Source organism: Mytilus californianus, unplaced genomic scaffold (genome assembly GCF_021869535.1).
Source record: "Mytilus californianus isolate M0D057914Y unplaced genomic scaffold, xbMytCali1.0.p SCAF_65, whole genome shotgun sequence".
Lineage (NCBI taxonomy): Eukaryota > Metazoa > Mollusca > Bivalvia > Mytilida > Mytilidae > Mytilus > Mytilus californianus.
Window position 1 is genome coordinate 200,117 of NW_026262718.1, and position 17,009 is coordinate 217,125.

The 17,009-nt window shown below is 33.5% G+C and overlaps 1 protein-coding gene across 1 annotated transcript in view; it reads left to right on the forward strand.

The window, feature by feature from the left end:
* Positions 1-1,225: 1,225 nt before the first annotated feature.
* Positions 1,226-17,009, forward strand: part of LOC127707341 (uncharacterized) — a 104,335-nt gene continuing 88,551 nt past the window's right edge. The window contains exon 1 of the mRNA XM_052211855.1: positions 1,226-1,382. Within this exon, the coding sequence (XP_052067815.1) occupies positions 1,359-1,382 (24 nt within the window). The 5' untranslated portion in view covers positions 1,226-1,358. The remainder of the gene's footprint in view (positions 1,383-17,009) is intronic.

The window sequence follows — 17,009 nt, forward strand, 5'->3', positions numbered from 1 at the left end:
TTCAAATTGAAACTATTCTACATATTACAAGAAAGGAAACATATAGGCTAGGGATACCTGATGAGGATAGGCCTAGGTCTACATGACCATAACCGAAACACCTTTTTTAGTATCAGAAACCCAGACCTGATCTGGATTTCTATTCTAAAAATACACACACAATAATTATACTACAAACATGCAAGTGTGAATTTCTAGAAAAATATGAAAGTAAAATGCAGAAGAATGTATTCCATAACCAGGAGAATGTATTCCATAACCAGAAATATTTATCATACACTGAGTTTACCAGCTCTAAATTACTCTAAATGTATGCACATAGAAAATGGAATTAATCACGAAGGATTATAATAAGATATACTGGATTGGTCCTGGACCCAATTGATATTAATATAATCCACCATTTTCTACATAAGAAAATGCCTGTACCAAGTCAGGTATATGACAGTTGTTATCCATTCGTTTGATGTGTTTGAGCTTTGGATTTTGTCATTTGATTAGGGACTTTCCGTTTTGCATTTTCCTCGGAGTTCAGTATTTTTGTGATTTTTCTGTTTTCGATTTCACAGGTTATATTTCGTAGCCCAACCATTCTTTCACACATATCTGATCTTGTTGACGTCTTAAACTTTTGTACGTACTTTACAACAAAATGCTGAGGTCTATTCAGTAATGTGTTGTTAACAACTTTATCATTTGTATTTCTGTTATCAATATATTGATGTATTCATGATAATATAATTAATGTAATCTCTATGAAAAGGAAATAAAGAAATGAATGAATGAATGGTCCCATTTAAGCTATCCAATCAAAGCGGACACTCCAATCTTATCCTTCAATTCGTTTTCAATCAGGGATCAATGACGAAGTGACATCTGCTTACAAAAAAATTGAAATAATTTGTAGCAACGTCGAACGAATAAATTTATATTCAGATACATTTCTATTATACAGTCACACTGTTTCAACTGCAAACTGTGAAATTGAATTTATTTCTTAATTTTGCAGTTAAATGATAGGAAAATGAAACTTTTATTTAAAATGTTTAATATAAAATTCGTAGTTGTACTAAGAAATTATATTTTTAATTTTGAAGATTAACAAAATTGCGTAACTAACATGTTTATGAAAAAAAAATATCCAATTTAGGGGAGGGATTAACAAATAAAAATTCCTGTGTTGTGCCTCTTGAATTTTTATTATCTCCCTTTTGTGAAAGGAATTTACTTTAAGCTTAGCCCTACGTATTTACACCGACTTAGCTAGCAGGACTTAACATTATGTTTACAAACTTTAATACTTTTTAAAACTGTTTGGTGTAGTTAATGATGATGTGTGGAATCAATGTAGCAGTGCAATGCGGTTTCGAAGGATAAGCGGGGTATTTATATGTAGATGTATGATTGTTTCATTTTTTAACAGCAATGATATATGGTTAAAATCAAATGAATTTATACCAAACTTAATTTAGTAAGATACAACAAATAAACAAAAAATATATTATATATTGTCAATTTAGCACAATTTTCGCTTTCATATCGCAGTCGTTTATATTTGAAATATATTTTCCGAAATCTATTTATAAATTAAAGGGTACGAATATGACGTATATGGGTGTATCAAGAAAATAACCATATTGGTTTATTTATAGTTGTTTAAAGACATTTCGATAAAACTTACTCCTGTGGCGGATTCAAGTGGGTGCGTAATGTCCGGTCGTGCGCTTTAGATGTAGAAATTTTAAGAACGCGTTTTATAAAGCAGTAAACATTCATCAAGTTCAAAGTGAGGTCAAAATCCAATAGTTTTCAGGGGCGGTCAAGCCATTTTTAAAAAGGGGGTTCGAACCTTATGTCCCCATTCAAAAGCATTGATCGTCAAAAAAGGGGGTTTCCAACCCCCGGAACCCCCCCCCCCCCCCCCCCCCCCCCCCTTGGATCTGCCTCTGGTTTTATGTGTAAAGGTAGAAGCACTAAAATATATGGCAAGAATATCTAACATGGAAGTAAATCACTATATCTATATGATGCATATTGCAAGAAAGAAATATTTATGAAGCAGGAACTTTTTTCTATAACCTTTGTCAAAAATATAATAATATAAATTGATCACAGATACTATTTTCTTCTTTAAAATGTATTAACTTATAGAACGAATTCAGTAATTCCAAGTCGAACTCAAATAAGTTTTATAGCGACATATTTAAAAAAAAATGCAATTCTTATAACTAGTGTTGTGTGGGTGGTTTTTTGTTTGTACGACTTTTTTATCGTTGGTCATAGTGTTATTTGTGTTTCCTCGACATACATGGTTTAAGATAAAACCCTTGATATCTGCTTCCTTTTTTCAACCAAGGAAAAGATATCCAAATTATTCAAAGTTTATCGATTTATTGAAATCAAAAGAATACTTAAAATATATATGATATTTATGTGTGTGTGACATTTATAGAATTGTAGAAATTATTTTGTTATTAAGCCCGACTGTCTTATATTCTGTTCATCCATATATCCATCCTTCTAAAGTAGCCAATTCAATATTATCATAACAGCCCTGCAACTGAACATACCTTTTTTTTTTTAAATTGTGAATTACAATATATACATTGTAGCAGATTCCATAGTGTAAACACGGTATTAGAGGTTTTTTTTTTTTGCATCATTGGAAAATCAAACGAACATATTATAGAATGTTAAGCATTGTAATTTGAAAAAAATCACCGCGAAGTCTTCTAGAGTAGGTAAAAATGAACAAAAAACATAATATGCTTAAATAATTAGTGGGTTTAGATAACATACATTCAAAACATGATATATTCAAAAACACTAGGTTTTATAATATGCTTTCAGGAAATAAAAAGAAAAAATGGTGTCCCCGAACTTGTTCTCTTGCTTCTAGTAAAAATTGAAAATTTCATTAACATTTCTTTATAAAAAATGTACTTTAAGAGCTATTTCCTCTTATATAGCTAAGTTGAAAAATTAAATCAAACAATACAAATATTCAGTATTTGTAAAAACAGACTCTATAATACAGTACATAATTTTTTTTTCTTTATTTAAATAAACAATTTTTCACATGAATTGCCATTCTGTCTCAAAATTTGCAGATTTAAGCAAAATACTAGACCGATTGTGTACTGCTCTTGTGCAATCCAAGATTGCGGTTACAGTTTAACTGCCTTATTAAGATCCATTATGATTCTTCCCTTCGCCTATATCAAGCTGCTCAGTCGCTCGGTTATTATCTCATCATTGCTTTGAAACGTGAGCAAAACTTATCAGCGACGTCACAATGTCTGAGGAGAAGGTATCAGTGTGTTAGGAGACGTTATCAAGCTTACTTGTATCAGCGTTAAACTGTCTTAGGAAAGCAAAAAGACCAGAAATAGTACAATAAACAAATGAATCAGTTGTTCTGCCTAAATATATTGTAAAATATCCGCAGTTCGAAAGAATGGGAGGCTTTTTTCTGCTCGTTGGCAACACGCATATTCAGGATCCCAAAATCATATTTAAGAGTGTTTGAACTTTGTCGTAAAGAAATGCAGAGGAGTACTGAAAGTGTGTATGGTTGACATGAAAAAATACGTAAGGTTGCATATTTGAACCCCTGCAGTGCCAAAAAGGTTTCAGATCCAAGAAAGATATAAAAGTAGGCAATGCGCTCTGTTGATACTTCGTACTTTTCATTTGAGGCAGTTCCGGTCCAGAACATTTCCGAAGGGAATGTACACAAATTGTGCATTGATAGGTGACTGAGACTTTGGATCGCCGATAAAGACACGGTGTGCGTTAAAGATATGGTCAATAGCTTTCAATCTTATCCTCGTTGGTCAAAAATTCCGTTGTAGGGAAATAATAAGAAATTGTAAATCATGTCACCATTCCTGTGCTGATGAGTAGGAAATTTGGTATGTTGTAGTGTGAGCGTCAATTCTGATGTACTTTCCCACCCGGACATTTTCACGGATAAAATAGACAACTTAACAGTAGAGAACAATAAACGGATCACCGATGTAACAAATGGATCTTAATTATAAATTTAATACTAAACAGAAAACAATAAACTTGCGGAAAAGATTATATACCGCAAACAAAAGGTGCAAAGGTTTTTGTACACCATATCTGGATTTCGACAATTAATGTCTTTTCAGTGATGTTATGAATCGAAACGGTATTTGGAAAGCCATACAATTTACCTCAATTAAGGATAGACTCTTGAATTTTGAGGAGTCAAAATAGGATGAACGGATAATATAAACCCGAAGGCAAATATAATACAAGCCCAAACAAAAAAATAAGACAAGTCTAAATTGAAAACAACGTTCAAAACTATGATTGCGTTGGATAAAAACCTCAATTTTTATACGTGTGCATGCAAAACAAATTTCTTGTTAGAGGGGTCTACATACAGATCAAACAACATTTTCCAAAAGACCAAAAAAGTGAAAAAGTATGTTTTAACAAAACGCATTTGACTAACAGGTCGAACAACAGATGTGCTTAAACCCTGCAGACTGCCATTGACGATTGCCAAATAAACGGATCACCGATGTAATAAATGGATCTTAATTATAAATTTAATACTGAACAGAAAACAATAAACTTGCGGAAAAGATTATATACCTCAAACAAAAGGTGCAAAGGTTTTTGTACACCATATCCGGATTTCGACAATTAATGTCTTTTCAGTGATGTTAGGAATCGAAACGGTATTTGGAAAGCCATACAGTTTACCTCAATTTAGGATAGACTCTTGAATTTTGAGGAGTCAAAATAGGATGAACAGATCATTTAAACCCGAAGGCAAATATAATACAAGCCGAAACGAAAAAAAAGACAAGTCTAAATTGAAAACAACGTTCAAACCTATGATTGCGTTGGATAAAACCGCAATTTTTATACATGTGCATGCAAAACAAATTTCTTGTTAGAGGGGTCTAAATACAGCAAAACAACATTTTCCAAAAGACCAAAAAAGTGAAAAAGTATATTTTAACAAAACGCATTTGACTAACAGGTCGAACAACAAATGTTCTTAAACCCTGCTGACTGCCATTGGCGATTGCCAAATAAACGGATCACCGATGTAATAAATGGATCTTAATTATAAATTTAATACTAAACAGAAAACAATAAACTTGCGGAAAAGATTGTATACCGCAAACAAAAGGTGCAAAGGTTTTTGTACACCATATCCGGATTTCGACAATTAATGTCTCTTCAGTGATGTTAGGAATCGAAACGGTATTATATATATATATATATTGTTACATCTAGTGATCCGTTTATTTGGCAATCGCCAATGGCAGTCAGCAGGGTTCAAGAACATCCGTTGTTCGACCTGCTAGTCAAATATGTTTTGTAAAAAAAAATACTTTTTAACTTTTTTGGTCTTTTGGAAAATTTTGTTTGTGCTGTATTTAGACCCCTCTACCAAGAAATTTGTTTTGCATGCACACGTATAAAATTGCGGTTTTTATCCAACGCAAGCATAGGTTTGAACGTTGTTTTCAATTTAGACTTGTATATATATATATATATATATAATATAAGTGCCTATAAAAAGCACATGACATACAAATCTATGGGAGTGTGGATTAATCAGTACAGAGATTAATTCAATTACACAAATAAAATTATAGATTGCCTAACAATGTAATTTTAACACACTATTTAGTATGTAAATATAAGAATGTTTAAAATATTTACAAAATGATGAAAATAAACGCAATATTTCGCTAGACTAACTAGCTTTATCAAGCGTGCATCTATCCAGGTGAAATCGGATGTAGATGATAAGAAACTTTTGCAGCTGAATGTATATGTTGCACTTGAATTTGGCTGCCTTGAAAATAATACATAATTTGGATGAAGTTGAAGATTTTTACAAAATTGGTAGTTAAAGTTAGCAACGTCCATTGGCAAATATTACAGGATAAAAAGGACGATGCTGTGTACTAAATTATTCTTTATCTTTCCTTATCTTTTCTCATTTTTTTCGTTAAGACCATCAGGTTCTAAAGTGTGGAGTAGGTGGATCCAAAAATTTTCTCTCTCCTTCTCGCCGTGGTGTCCCACTCGGTGTTGACTTCTATGATTTGGAAAGTAACATTATCAAAAGAATGTTTCGTTGAACGAAGATGTATTGTGAGAGGACAATTTTTGTTGGTTTTGTACCATGAACGATGGTTATTGAGCCGAATATTAAATTTGTCCATTGTTTGCTCTTTCAAAAGCGCTAACAAAACTAGTCGCCAAGAACTTCTAGAGTACAAAGATAAGAATAAAGCAGCTAACAGAACACCCCTGGTACTCACTTACCATCCTGATTTTAAAAATGTGTCTTCCATTGTTCAGAAGCATTGGAAAATTATAGAAAATGATTCAAATGTTAAAAAAGTATTTTCCTCACAACCAGTCATGGCCTTCAGAAGACCTAAAAACATCCGTGACAAATTAGTGACATCTGTATTAGCAAAGCAGCCTACTCCATCTCCCGGTTGCTACAAACAATGTGGTCGAAGGAACTGCTTGTGTTGTAAAGCTGCCAACACAAGCAGTTCTTTCATCAGCTCCGTAACTAAACAAAATTATACCATCTACTCAAATTCCAACTGTAAAACGGAGAACTCAATTAATATATTAACATGTGACACTTGTGGCATTCAGTATGTGGGAGAAACAATGGACAAATTTAATATTCGGGTCAATTTATAACACCTCTTCTGACGAGAAAAAAGCCAAACAATCGCTGAAAAACCGAGATGATATTGTAATAAAGCCAGCAGACAAGGGAACTGCCGTTGTGATAATGGACAAAGCTAACTATATCGCGGAAGCAGAGCTTCAGCTCTCTGATGAGAGATTTTATTAGAAGCTTGACCATGACCCTACTTCCGAGTTTACTTCCAAAATTATTACTGCGTTACAAACCATGCACAATGACGGTCACATAGATGAGGCTACATTCGGATATTTAAAACCAGAGAACACCAAGTCTGGTCGATTGTATCTTCTCCCCAAAATACACATGGTTAACAACCCTGGTAGACCCATTGTATCCGCAAACGGCCACCCGACTGAGAAAATCTCGGAATTCGTAGACTTTCATTTAAGATCTCATGTAGAAAATTTTCCTTCTCACATTCAAGACACCACAGACTACCTTCGTAAAATGGAATCCATGAACCCTCTTCCTCCGGAAACTCTCCCTGTCACTCTAGATGTCACCTCATTGTATACCAACATACCTCATGATGACGGAATACAATCGTGTAAGGAAATGTGGGACTCGCGCAACACTTTAGAACCACCTACCGAATGTTTAGTCCAGCTGCTTACTCTGGTTCTGAAATGCAACAATTTCACTTTTAATGGTGAACATTACCTTCAGATAAACGGGACAGCGATGGGGACGAAAATGGCACCGTCTTACGCCAATATTTTCATGGGCAAATTAGAGAAACAAATCATATCAACATCTTTATCCAAACCTCTGTCTTGGTCCCGTTCCATCGATGATGTTGACATGAAATGGATTGAATCCCAACTTAAACTAGATGATTTCATCAGACATGCAAACAACGCCCACCAGTCAATTAAATTTACATATGAAATTTCCGACTCTAAAATATCTTTCTTAGACACAACTACATCTATAAAGGACGGTGTCATATCAACAGACCTCTACTGTAAACCTACAGATAAACATCAGTACCTTTCTCCCCAAAGCTGTCACCCCAAACTCTGTACAAAAAGTATCCCCTATAGTGAAGCTCTTAGAGTAAAGCGGATTTGCTCCTCTGAGGAGGCTGTCACTAAACGGTTACAGGAACTTCGCGGATTTTTTACCAAACGAGGTTATAAGGAATGGGACATAGATAAGGGATTTGCACGTGCTAACAATAACAGCCGCAATGACCTATTACAATACAAACAGAAGAGGCGCAGCAAAATAGTTCCTTTGTTTTAACATACAATCCCGCCTTTACTAACCTTTCACGTTTGATCCATACCAATTGGCAAACTATTGCCAAGCACCCTAAATTATCCAAGATCTTTCCCAAACCTCCTGTCTTAGCTTTTCGGAGACCAGCAAGTCTGAAAGACTTATTTGTGAGAGCTGATGTCTCCTCTAATAAAAGCTGTTCAACTGCAGGATGGTGCAAGTCGTGTGGTAACAGACGATGTCCGACTTGCCAACAAATACTGAATACTCAAACATTTACTTGCCACTCCACCGGGTCTGTGTACACTTTATTTCGCAATGTAACTTGCAAAACCCAGAATGTTGTATACCTTCTTCAGTGTCAATGTGGCATGCAGTGTGTTGGCGAGACAGAACAACCATTCAACAAACGCATGAATGGTCATCGAAGTGACTACACCTGCAAGCCCGACCTCCCCGTAAGTTGTCATTTGAGATCACCTGGGCACGCCCAAGCTGATCTCATAAACCTTACCATCACTATCATAGACCACAACGAGGGTTGGTCAAGGGCCGACAGACTTGCTCGGGAAAGGTTTTGGACAAGAAAGCTTAGGACAGTTTCCACAGAGGGCATCAATGAAAAAACATAGAATGTGTCACTCATTTTCCCTACCATCACTTGTTTCCAGTAACTCAGGCTTCCCCTTTGGACTCTTACAGTTTTAATAAATTTATTCCTCCTCCCAAACATCAATATTGATGCCGCAAGTTTATTGTTTTCTGTTTGATATTAATTTGTAAATAAGATCCATTTATTACACCTGGTGATCCTTTTATTTGGCAATCGCCAATGGCAGTCGGCAGGGTTTAAGAACATGTGTTGTTCGACCTGTTAGTCGAATGCGTTTTGTTAAAATATACTTTTTTACTTTTTTGGTCTTTTGGAAAAATGTTGTTTGTGCTGTATTTAGATCCCTCTAACAATAAATTTGTTTTGCATGCACACGTATAAAAATTGCGGTTTTTATCCAACGCAATCATAGGTTTGAACGTTGTTTTCAATTTAGACTTGTTTATATTTTTTCGTTTGGGCTTGTATTTTATTTGCCTTCGAGTTTATATGATCCGTTCATCCTATTTTGACTCCTCAAAATTTAAGAGTCTATCCTAAATTGAGGTAAATTATATGGCCTTCTAAATACTGTTTCGATTCCTAACATCACTGAAGAGACATTAATTGTCGAAATCTGGATATGTGTACAACAATCTTTGCACCTTTTTTTTGCGGTATACCATCTTTGCCGCAAGTTTATTGTTTTCTGTTTGGTATTAATTTATGAATAAGATCCATTTATTACACCTGGTGATCCGTTTATTTGGCAATCGCCAATGGCAGTCGGCAGGGTTTAAGAACATTTGTTGTTTGACCTGTTAGTCGAATGCGTTTTGTTAAAATATACTTTTTTACTTTTTAGGTCTTTTGGAAAATGTTGTTTGTGCTGTATTTAGACCCCTCTAGCAAGAAATTTGTTTTGCATGCACACGTATAAAAATTGCGGTTTTTATCCAACGCAATCATAGTTTTGAACGTTGTTTTCAATTTAGACTTGTTTATATTTTTTCTTTTGGGCTTGTATTATATTTGCCTTCGGGTTTATATGATCCGTTCATCCTATTTTGACTCCTCAAAATTCAAGATTCTATATTAAATTGAGGTACATTATATGGCCTTCCAAATACCGTTTCGATTCCTAACATCACTGAAGGGACATTAATTGTAAAAATCCGGATATGGTTTACAAAAATCTTTGCACCTTTTGTTTGCGGTATACCATCTTTGCCGCAAGTTTATTGTTTTCTGTTTGGTATTAATTTATAAATAAGATCCATTTATTACACCTGGTGATCCGTTTATTTGGCAATCGCCAATGGCAGTCGGCAGGGTTTAAGAACATTTGTTGTTCGACCTGTTAGTCAAATGCGTTTTGTTAAAATATACTTTTTCACTTTTTTGGTCTTTTGGAAAATGTTGTATGTGCTGTATTAAGACCCCTCTAGCAATAAATTTGTTTTGCATGCACACGTATAAAAATTGCGGTTTTTATCCAACGCAATCATAGGTTTGAACATTGTTTTCAATTTAGACTTATGGTGATCCGATGGAGAAAATCGGTTGTAGAGTCGTCACTGGTTCAGACGTACTTATAATAAAATTATTTTTGTGACTGCATCTTACATTAATTTGTAGGATCCTTTACAATAGATAATTCAGCTGATTTGTAACAATTCCATCTTCATGCCTTATATATCATGTACTGTGTTACGACGCTAGATTAAAACTGACGAGGAAAGGTAACACCCGGCCATATTATTATAGTGCCTAGGTGTTCGAATGGTCTAGCGCGTCGGGCATAGTGCATGGCGATTTGGTGCCACGATATCTCAGAAGCATGAGTTCGAATCCCGGCGAGGGAAGAACAAAAAATTTTCGAAAGCAAATTTACAGATCTAACATTGTTGGGCTGATGTTTAGACGAATTATATATAGATATATATTCTTTATATTTGCTTATTGGTAGATTGAATATGTTTTATTCATGTATTTAACATTCAATTTGTATGTACAGAGCCTTATTGGAAATTGGTTTAATCCAAATGAGTAGCTCTCTTTGAATACAGATATTATTATTATTAGAACACACCCGCGAAATCGCGGGTATTTAAAGCTTGGTTGAAAGTATGTAAACTGTTGTAGGATGAATTTTTGTAAAATATTTTATGTCTGGAGAATTTCAGAAAAGGTATCAAACTGAGTCATATAGGCACTTGGAGACAGGACAATTATTTTAAGCCCTCTCCCTTTTTTCCAAAGTCCGTTATTTTTTTGCTCTCTGTTAAATTCCATGATGATTTTCGCGTTTCTGTATACTATGAACATACATATAATATAAATAAGTGTATTTGCTATTAACTATCAATTCCAAGTTTCTTCTCCACGGCGATCACTGCTATATTATATAGAGGGTCTCTATATATAATAGGATTATAATCATAGTATACATACAGAATAACGCGACAATAATTGTCCTGTCCCCGAGTAATTATGAAAATTATGTTTAAAGAGGGGAGTAAATGGGGGTGGTATCTCCACGGAAGAACGCGAAATAAAATTGCCATTTCACGATGAGCGAACAATTAAAAATTTCTTGCACGTTGATCTTTTTATCGATTTCAAGAAACACGTTGAATAACGAACCTTTTTCACGGCTGCACGTGAAATAAAAAGTGGCAAAACACGTTGCACGAAAATAACCCTTTACCCCTCTTTTAAAGTTTAAAATCGGAAGTCTTGGGTATGACTTAAAAGTCGGTCAGTATGACGGAAACAATACCCGGACGCCTTTTCCTTCGTTTTTCTCCAAAAATAACCCAAACTGAATAATCATAAGAATGGATGACAAATGCAACTATGCAAAATAGGTCCAAAATAAATATTCCCTTGTTTTTGACAGTTGTAGGTAATTGATCCTACATTTCATTGCAGTAAAACATTTCTGGATCATAAACTAAATCTTGGATATTTCAAAGCATCATTATTTTTTTATTTGGGGTTTCTATAGAATATTTTGGAAACTTGAGGTTACATGGTTACTAAAGCTTGTACGCAGGTTAAAAAAGGGGGAAAATTTGATTGGTTAACTTTCAGTGATGGTTATTTTCTTATTTGCAATGAAATGTTATGTAAAATTTTTTCTATAGTACTGGACAGGATAAAACTTTACTCATGCCAAGTATTTCTTTATCTGAAACAAAGATAAATTCTGTACAATTTTTTGAAAAGTGCAAATTTAACATAGACTAATAGGGGAAAATCAATGGTGGTATTACACCTACTGTGGATTCATTAATATTCGTTGGATACCAATTTTCGTTGATTTCGTGGGTACTGGGGAACCACGAATTTAAATGTTCAACGAAATACAAATTTTCTAAAGGATTGAATGCAGACTTTGCGAAAACCACGAATTTAAATATCCACGAATATGCAAGTTTTCCTCAATCCACGAAAATTGGTACCCACGAAAATAAATGAATCCACAGTAATATGGGAAGCTGTACATGCACCTTTGACCTTGTGAGTACTCTCATGTGTTAAAATTTCTTGCTATTTAAGTGAAATATTACAAATGATGAAATATTCTGAGTGGATTGAGTCTCCAAAACACATTTTATGAGAAACTTTCCTTGAAATAGGACTTTACCATGAATATTAGTTGACAGAACAAGCCATACTTAGAGCTTTGGGGAGCTTTTTCTCCTTATTTCTTACATTCTGCTATACTAGAAAAATTTTCCTAAGAAATACCTAATAAATATATAGTTTTAAGTAAATGAAATTATTTTTAAAGCAGTAACAACAAATTATTCACCAAAAGAGAAGCTTTTTATGTCCCTCTCCGGTACGCGACGTAAATTTAAGTTTTACGTAAGGACTTATCGAAACCTCCTTGGAGACAGTAAACTTTTATACTAATGGTTCATTCAGCTTGAATACTTCAATTAATCATTTATTATAACATTTCTATCATAAATGAGTGAAAGTTACCCTAAATTTTTTATTTATTGGCCTAAAAAGTAGAAATTTTGAGAAAATGAGAGGTATAAATGGACCAAAAGAGACCTTATAAGGAAGACAAAGAGGTCCGTTAGTAGTATTTATCATCCTAAAGTCACCTTTTGTATCATATTCAACTGTTTGTAGGCAGATGAGATAAATATTTGATCATTTATTGGTCCACACTATATTCTATTATAATGCGGCTTGGTTTGGATTTTTCGAAGAAATTTTGCTCGAATCGCTGTAGATGTCGTCTTACATTATACTAGTCTAAAATTTGTCTCAAACTATTGAACTGATTATGACAAAAGTTGACAGGAATGCTTGAAATAACCAGTATTACAAAGGAAAAAAGTCACATTCAGTTTAGTTAAGAAAAAAGTCTTCTTTAGGTGTAATACCACCAAATCATAGTACGTCACATCCGGTTGCATACGAAAATAGGTCCAAAAAAAATATTCCCTTGAATTTGACAGTTGTAGGTAATTGATCCTACATTTCATTGCAGTAAAACATTTCTGGATCATAAATATATATCTTGGGTATTTCAAAGCACCATTATTTTTTTATTTGGGGTTTCTATAGAATATTTTGGAAACTTGAGGTTACATGGTTACTAAAGCTTGTACACAGGTTAAAAAAGGGGGGAAATTTGATTGGTTAACTTCCAGTTATGGTTATTTTCTTATATGCAATGAAATGTTATGTGAAATGTTTTCTTTAGTACTGGACAGGATAAAACTTTACTCATGCCAAGTATTTCTTTATTTGAAACAAAGATAAACTCTGCACAATTTTTTGAAAAGTGCAAATTTAACATAGACTAATAGGGGAAAATCAATGGTGGTATTACACCTAATATGGGAAGCTGTACATGCACCTTTGACCTTGTGAGTACTCTCATGTGTTAAAATTTCTTGCTATTTAAGTGAAATATTACAAATAATGAAATATTCTGAGTGGATTGAGTCTCCAAAACACATTTTATGAGAAACATTCCTTGAAATAGGACTTTACCATGAATATTAGTTGACAGAACAAGCCATACTTAGAGCTTTGGGGAGCTTTTTCTCCTTATTTCTTACATTCTGCTATACTAGAAAAATTTTCCTAAGAAATACCTAATAAATATATAGTTTTAAGTAAATGAAATTATTTTTAAAGCAGTAACAACAAATTATTCACCAAAAAAGAAGCTTTTTATGTCCCTCTCTGGTACGCGACGTAAATTTAAGTTTTACGTAAGGACTTATCGAAACCTCCTTGGAGACAGTAAACTTTTATACGGATAGTTTATTCAGCTTGAATACTTCAATTAATCATTTATTATAACATTTCTATCATAAATGAGTGAAAGTTACCATAAAATTTTTATTTATTGGCCTAAAAAGTAGAAATTTTGAGAAAATGAGAGGCATCAATGGACCAAAATAGACCTTATAAGGAAGACAAAGATGTACATTAGTAGTATTTATCATCCTAAAGTCACCTTTTGTATCATATTCAACTGTTTGTAGGCAGATGAGATAAATATTTGATCATTTATTGGTCCACACTATATTCTATCATGATGCGGCTTGGTTTGGATTTTTCGAAGAAATTTTGCTCGAATCGCTGTAGATGTCGTCTTACATTATACTAGTCTAAAATTTGTCTCAAACTATTGAACTGATTATGACAAAACTTGACAGGAATGCTTGAAATAACCAGTATTACAAAGGAAAAAAGTCACATTCAGTTTAGTTAAGAAAAAAGTCTTCTTTAGGTGTAATACCACCAAATCATAGTACGTCACATCCGGTTGCATACGAAAATAGGTCAAAAAAAAATATTCCCTTGAATTTGACAGTTGTAGGTAATTGATCCTACATTTCATTGCAGTAAAACATTTCTGGATCATAAATATATATCTTGGGTATTTCAAAGCACCATTATTTTTTTATTTGGGGTTTCTATAGAATATTTTGGAAACTTGAGGTTACATGGTTACTAAAGCTTGTACGCAGGTTAAAAAAGGGGGAAAATTTGATTGGTTAACTTCCAGTGATGGTTATTTTCTTATATAAAATGAAATGTTATGTCAAATTTTTTCTATAGTACTGGACAGGATAAAACTTTACTCATGCCAAGTATTTCTTTATTTGAAACAAAGATAAATTCTGTACAATTTTTTGAAAAGTGCAAATTTAACATAGACTTATAGGGGAAAATCAATGGTGGTATTACACCTTATATGGGAAGCTGTACATGCACCTTTGACCTTGTGAGTACTCTCATGTGTTAAAATTTCTTGCTATTTAAGTGAAATATTACAAATAATGAAATATTTTGAGTGGATTGAGTCTCCAAAACACATTTTATGAGAAACTTTCCTTGAAATAGGACTTTACCATGAATATTAGTTGACAGAACAAGCCATACATAGAGCTTTGGGGAGCTTTTTCTCCTTATTTCTTACATTCTGCTATACTAGAAAATTTTCCTAAGAAATACCTAATAAATATATAGTTTTAAGTAAATGAAATTATTTTTAAAGCAGTAACAACAAATTATTCACCAAAAGAGAAGCTTTTTATGTCCCTCTCCGGTACGCGACGTAAATTTAAGTTTTACGTAAGGACTTATCGAAACGTCCTTGGAGACAGAAACTTTTATACTGATAGTTCATTCAGCTTGAATACTTCAATTAATCATTTATTATAACATTTCTATCATAAATGAGTGAAAGTTACCCTAAAATTTTTATTTATTGGCCTAAAAAGTAGAAATTTTGAGAAAATGAGAGGTATAAATGGACCAAAAGAGACCTTATAAGGAAGACAAAGAGGTCCATTAGTAGTATTTATCATCCTAAAGTCACCTTTTGTATCATATTCAACTGTTTGTAGGCAGATGAGATAAATATTTGATCATTTATTGGTCCACACTATATTCTATCATGATGCGGCTTGGTTCGGATTTTTTGAAGAAATTTTGCTCGAATCGCTGTAGATGTCGTCTTACATTATACTAGTCTAAGATTTTTCTCAAACTATTGAACTGATTATGACAAAACTTGACAGGAATGCTTGAAATAACCAGTATTACAAAGGAAAAAAGTCACATTAAGTTTAGTTAAGAAAAAAGTCTTCTTTATGGGAAGCTGTACATGCACCTTTGACCTTGTGAGTACTCTCATCACTACTGTAACAACAGCCCATGAAAAGGCCGTGAAATGTCTGTGAAATATCACAGGGCCGTGAAAACCCCGAGAAAATACCCCGTGACTTTTGTAAAAAAAATATTTCTAAAGGCCGTGAAAAATATTTGATGTTAGAAAAAGACCGTGAAATTTCAATACCCCGTGAAAAGGCCGTGATAATTTGTCCTTTCATGCTTAATAAAAAATATCACGGCCTTTTCACTGGTTGTTGAACCAGTGAAAAGGCCGTGATATTTTTTCATGTCAATTTTTTCTTATCCTAATTCAGATTTAAAACATCCCATGTGATTATTGTAATATGGTCTAATTATTTCCACTCACATTTTTCTAAATATCCTATAAACTTTTCATTATAAATATATGTCTGTTTAAATATTATTATATGCAATACTACTGTACAGGACTGACTTTTCAATGGAACCATTCATTGTTATATTTAATGACTTTGTGCCAATAAATATTTTGTATTTAAAGAAAAGTATTTTGCTTCTCGTCTGTACATTATTAAAAACAATTTAAACATTAATTTTAATTGGAACCGAAACATGTAAAAACGAGAACTTCCCGGAATATCAGACCGTATCCGGATTCGTGTTTCTTTTAGAGTAATTGTAACATTTCCGCAAGCTAGGTACAATGTAGGAAATTTGAAAGACGCCGAAGGTCGATTAATATTTACTTTATAGATGCAAGACGAGTGACAGCAAGTTTGAGGTAAGTTAAGTTATTAATATTTTATTCTTTTATGCATCATATCACCAAAATGTTGATGACGTTTGTGAGCATTTCCATTGAACTGATTTTCACTGAATTTGCAGAAACCGCGCAAACATGCATGTGATATATTCACTTATATTTTAGTCTGTTGCACATGATTCCTTTAATCATTTTGGTTAATGTTTTCTAAGACTTACCGGATCCTATAAATACGATTACGGTTTTTTTTTTGTTTATGTATTTGGGGAAAAAAAAGGGGGGGTCCTTTTTCCCCACACTGGCCACATAAAAAAAATGACATTTATGTACAGTACACTACGTAGACATAGACATAGATAATCGGAAATGATTATAATAGCAATAAGTATCTCTGAAATGGAGTTCACTCTGATAATCAGAGGCGTAACCCCCTTTGAATGTGTTGGGAGCTATTTAAGTATTTTCTGACTTGGCCGCGTCGGAACACAGAGTTCAAAAGGAATCAGAGGCGTAGCAGGGAAAGTATTTAATATTTGTAAGGCAAAATGTCCTTTCTA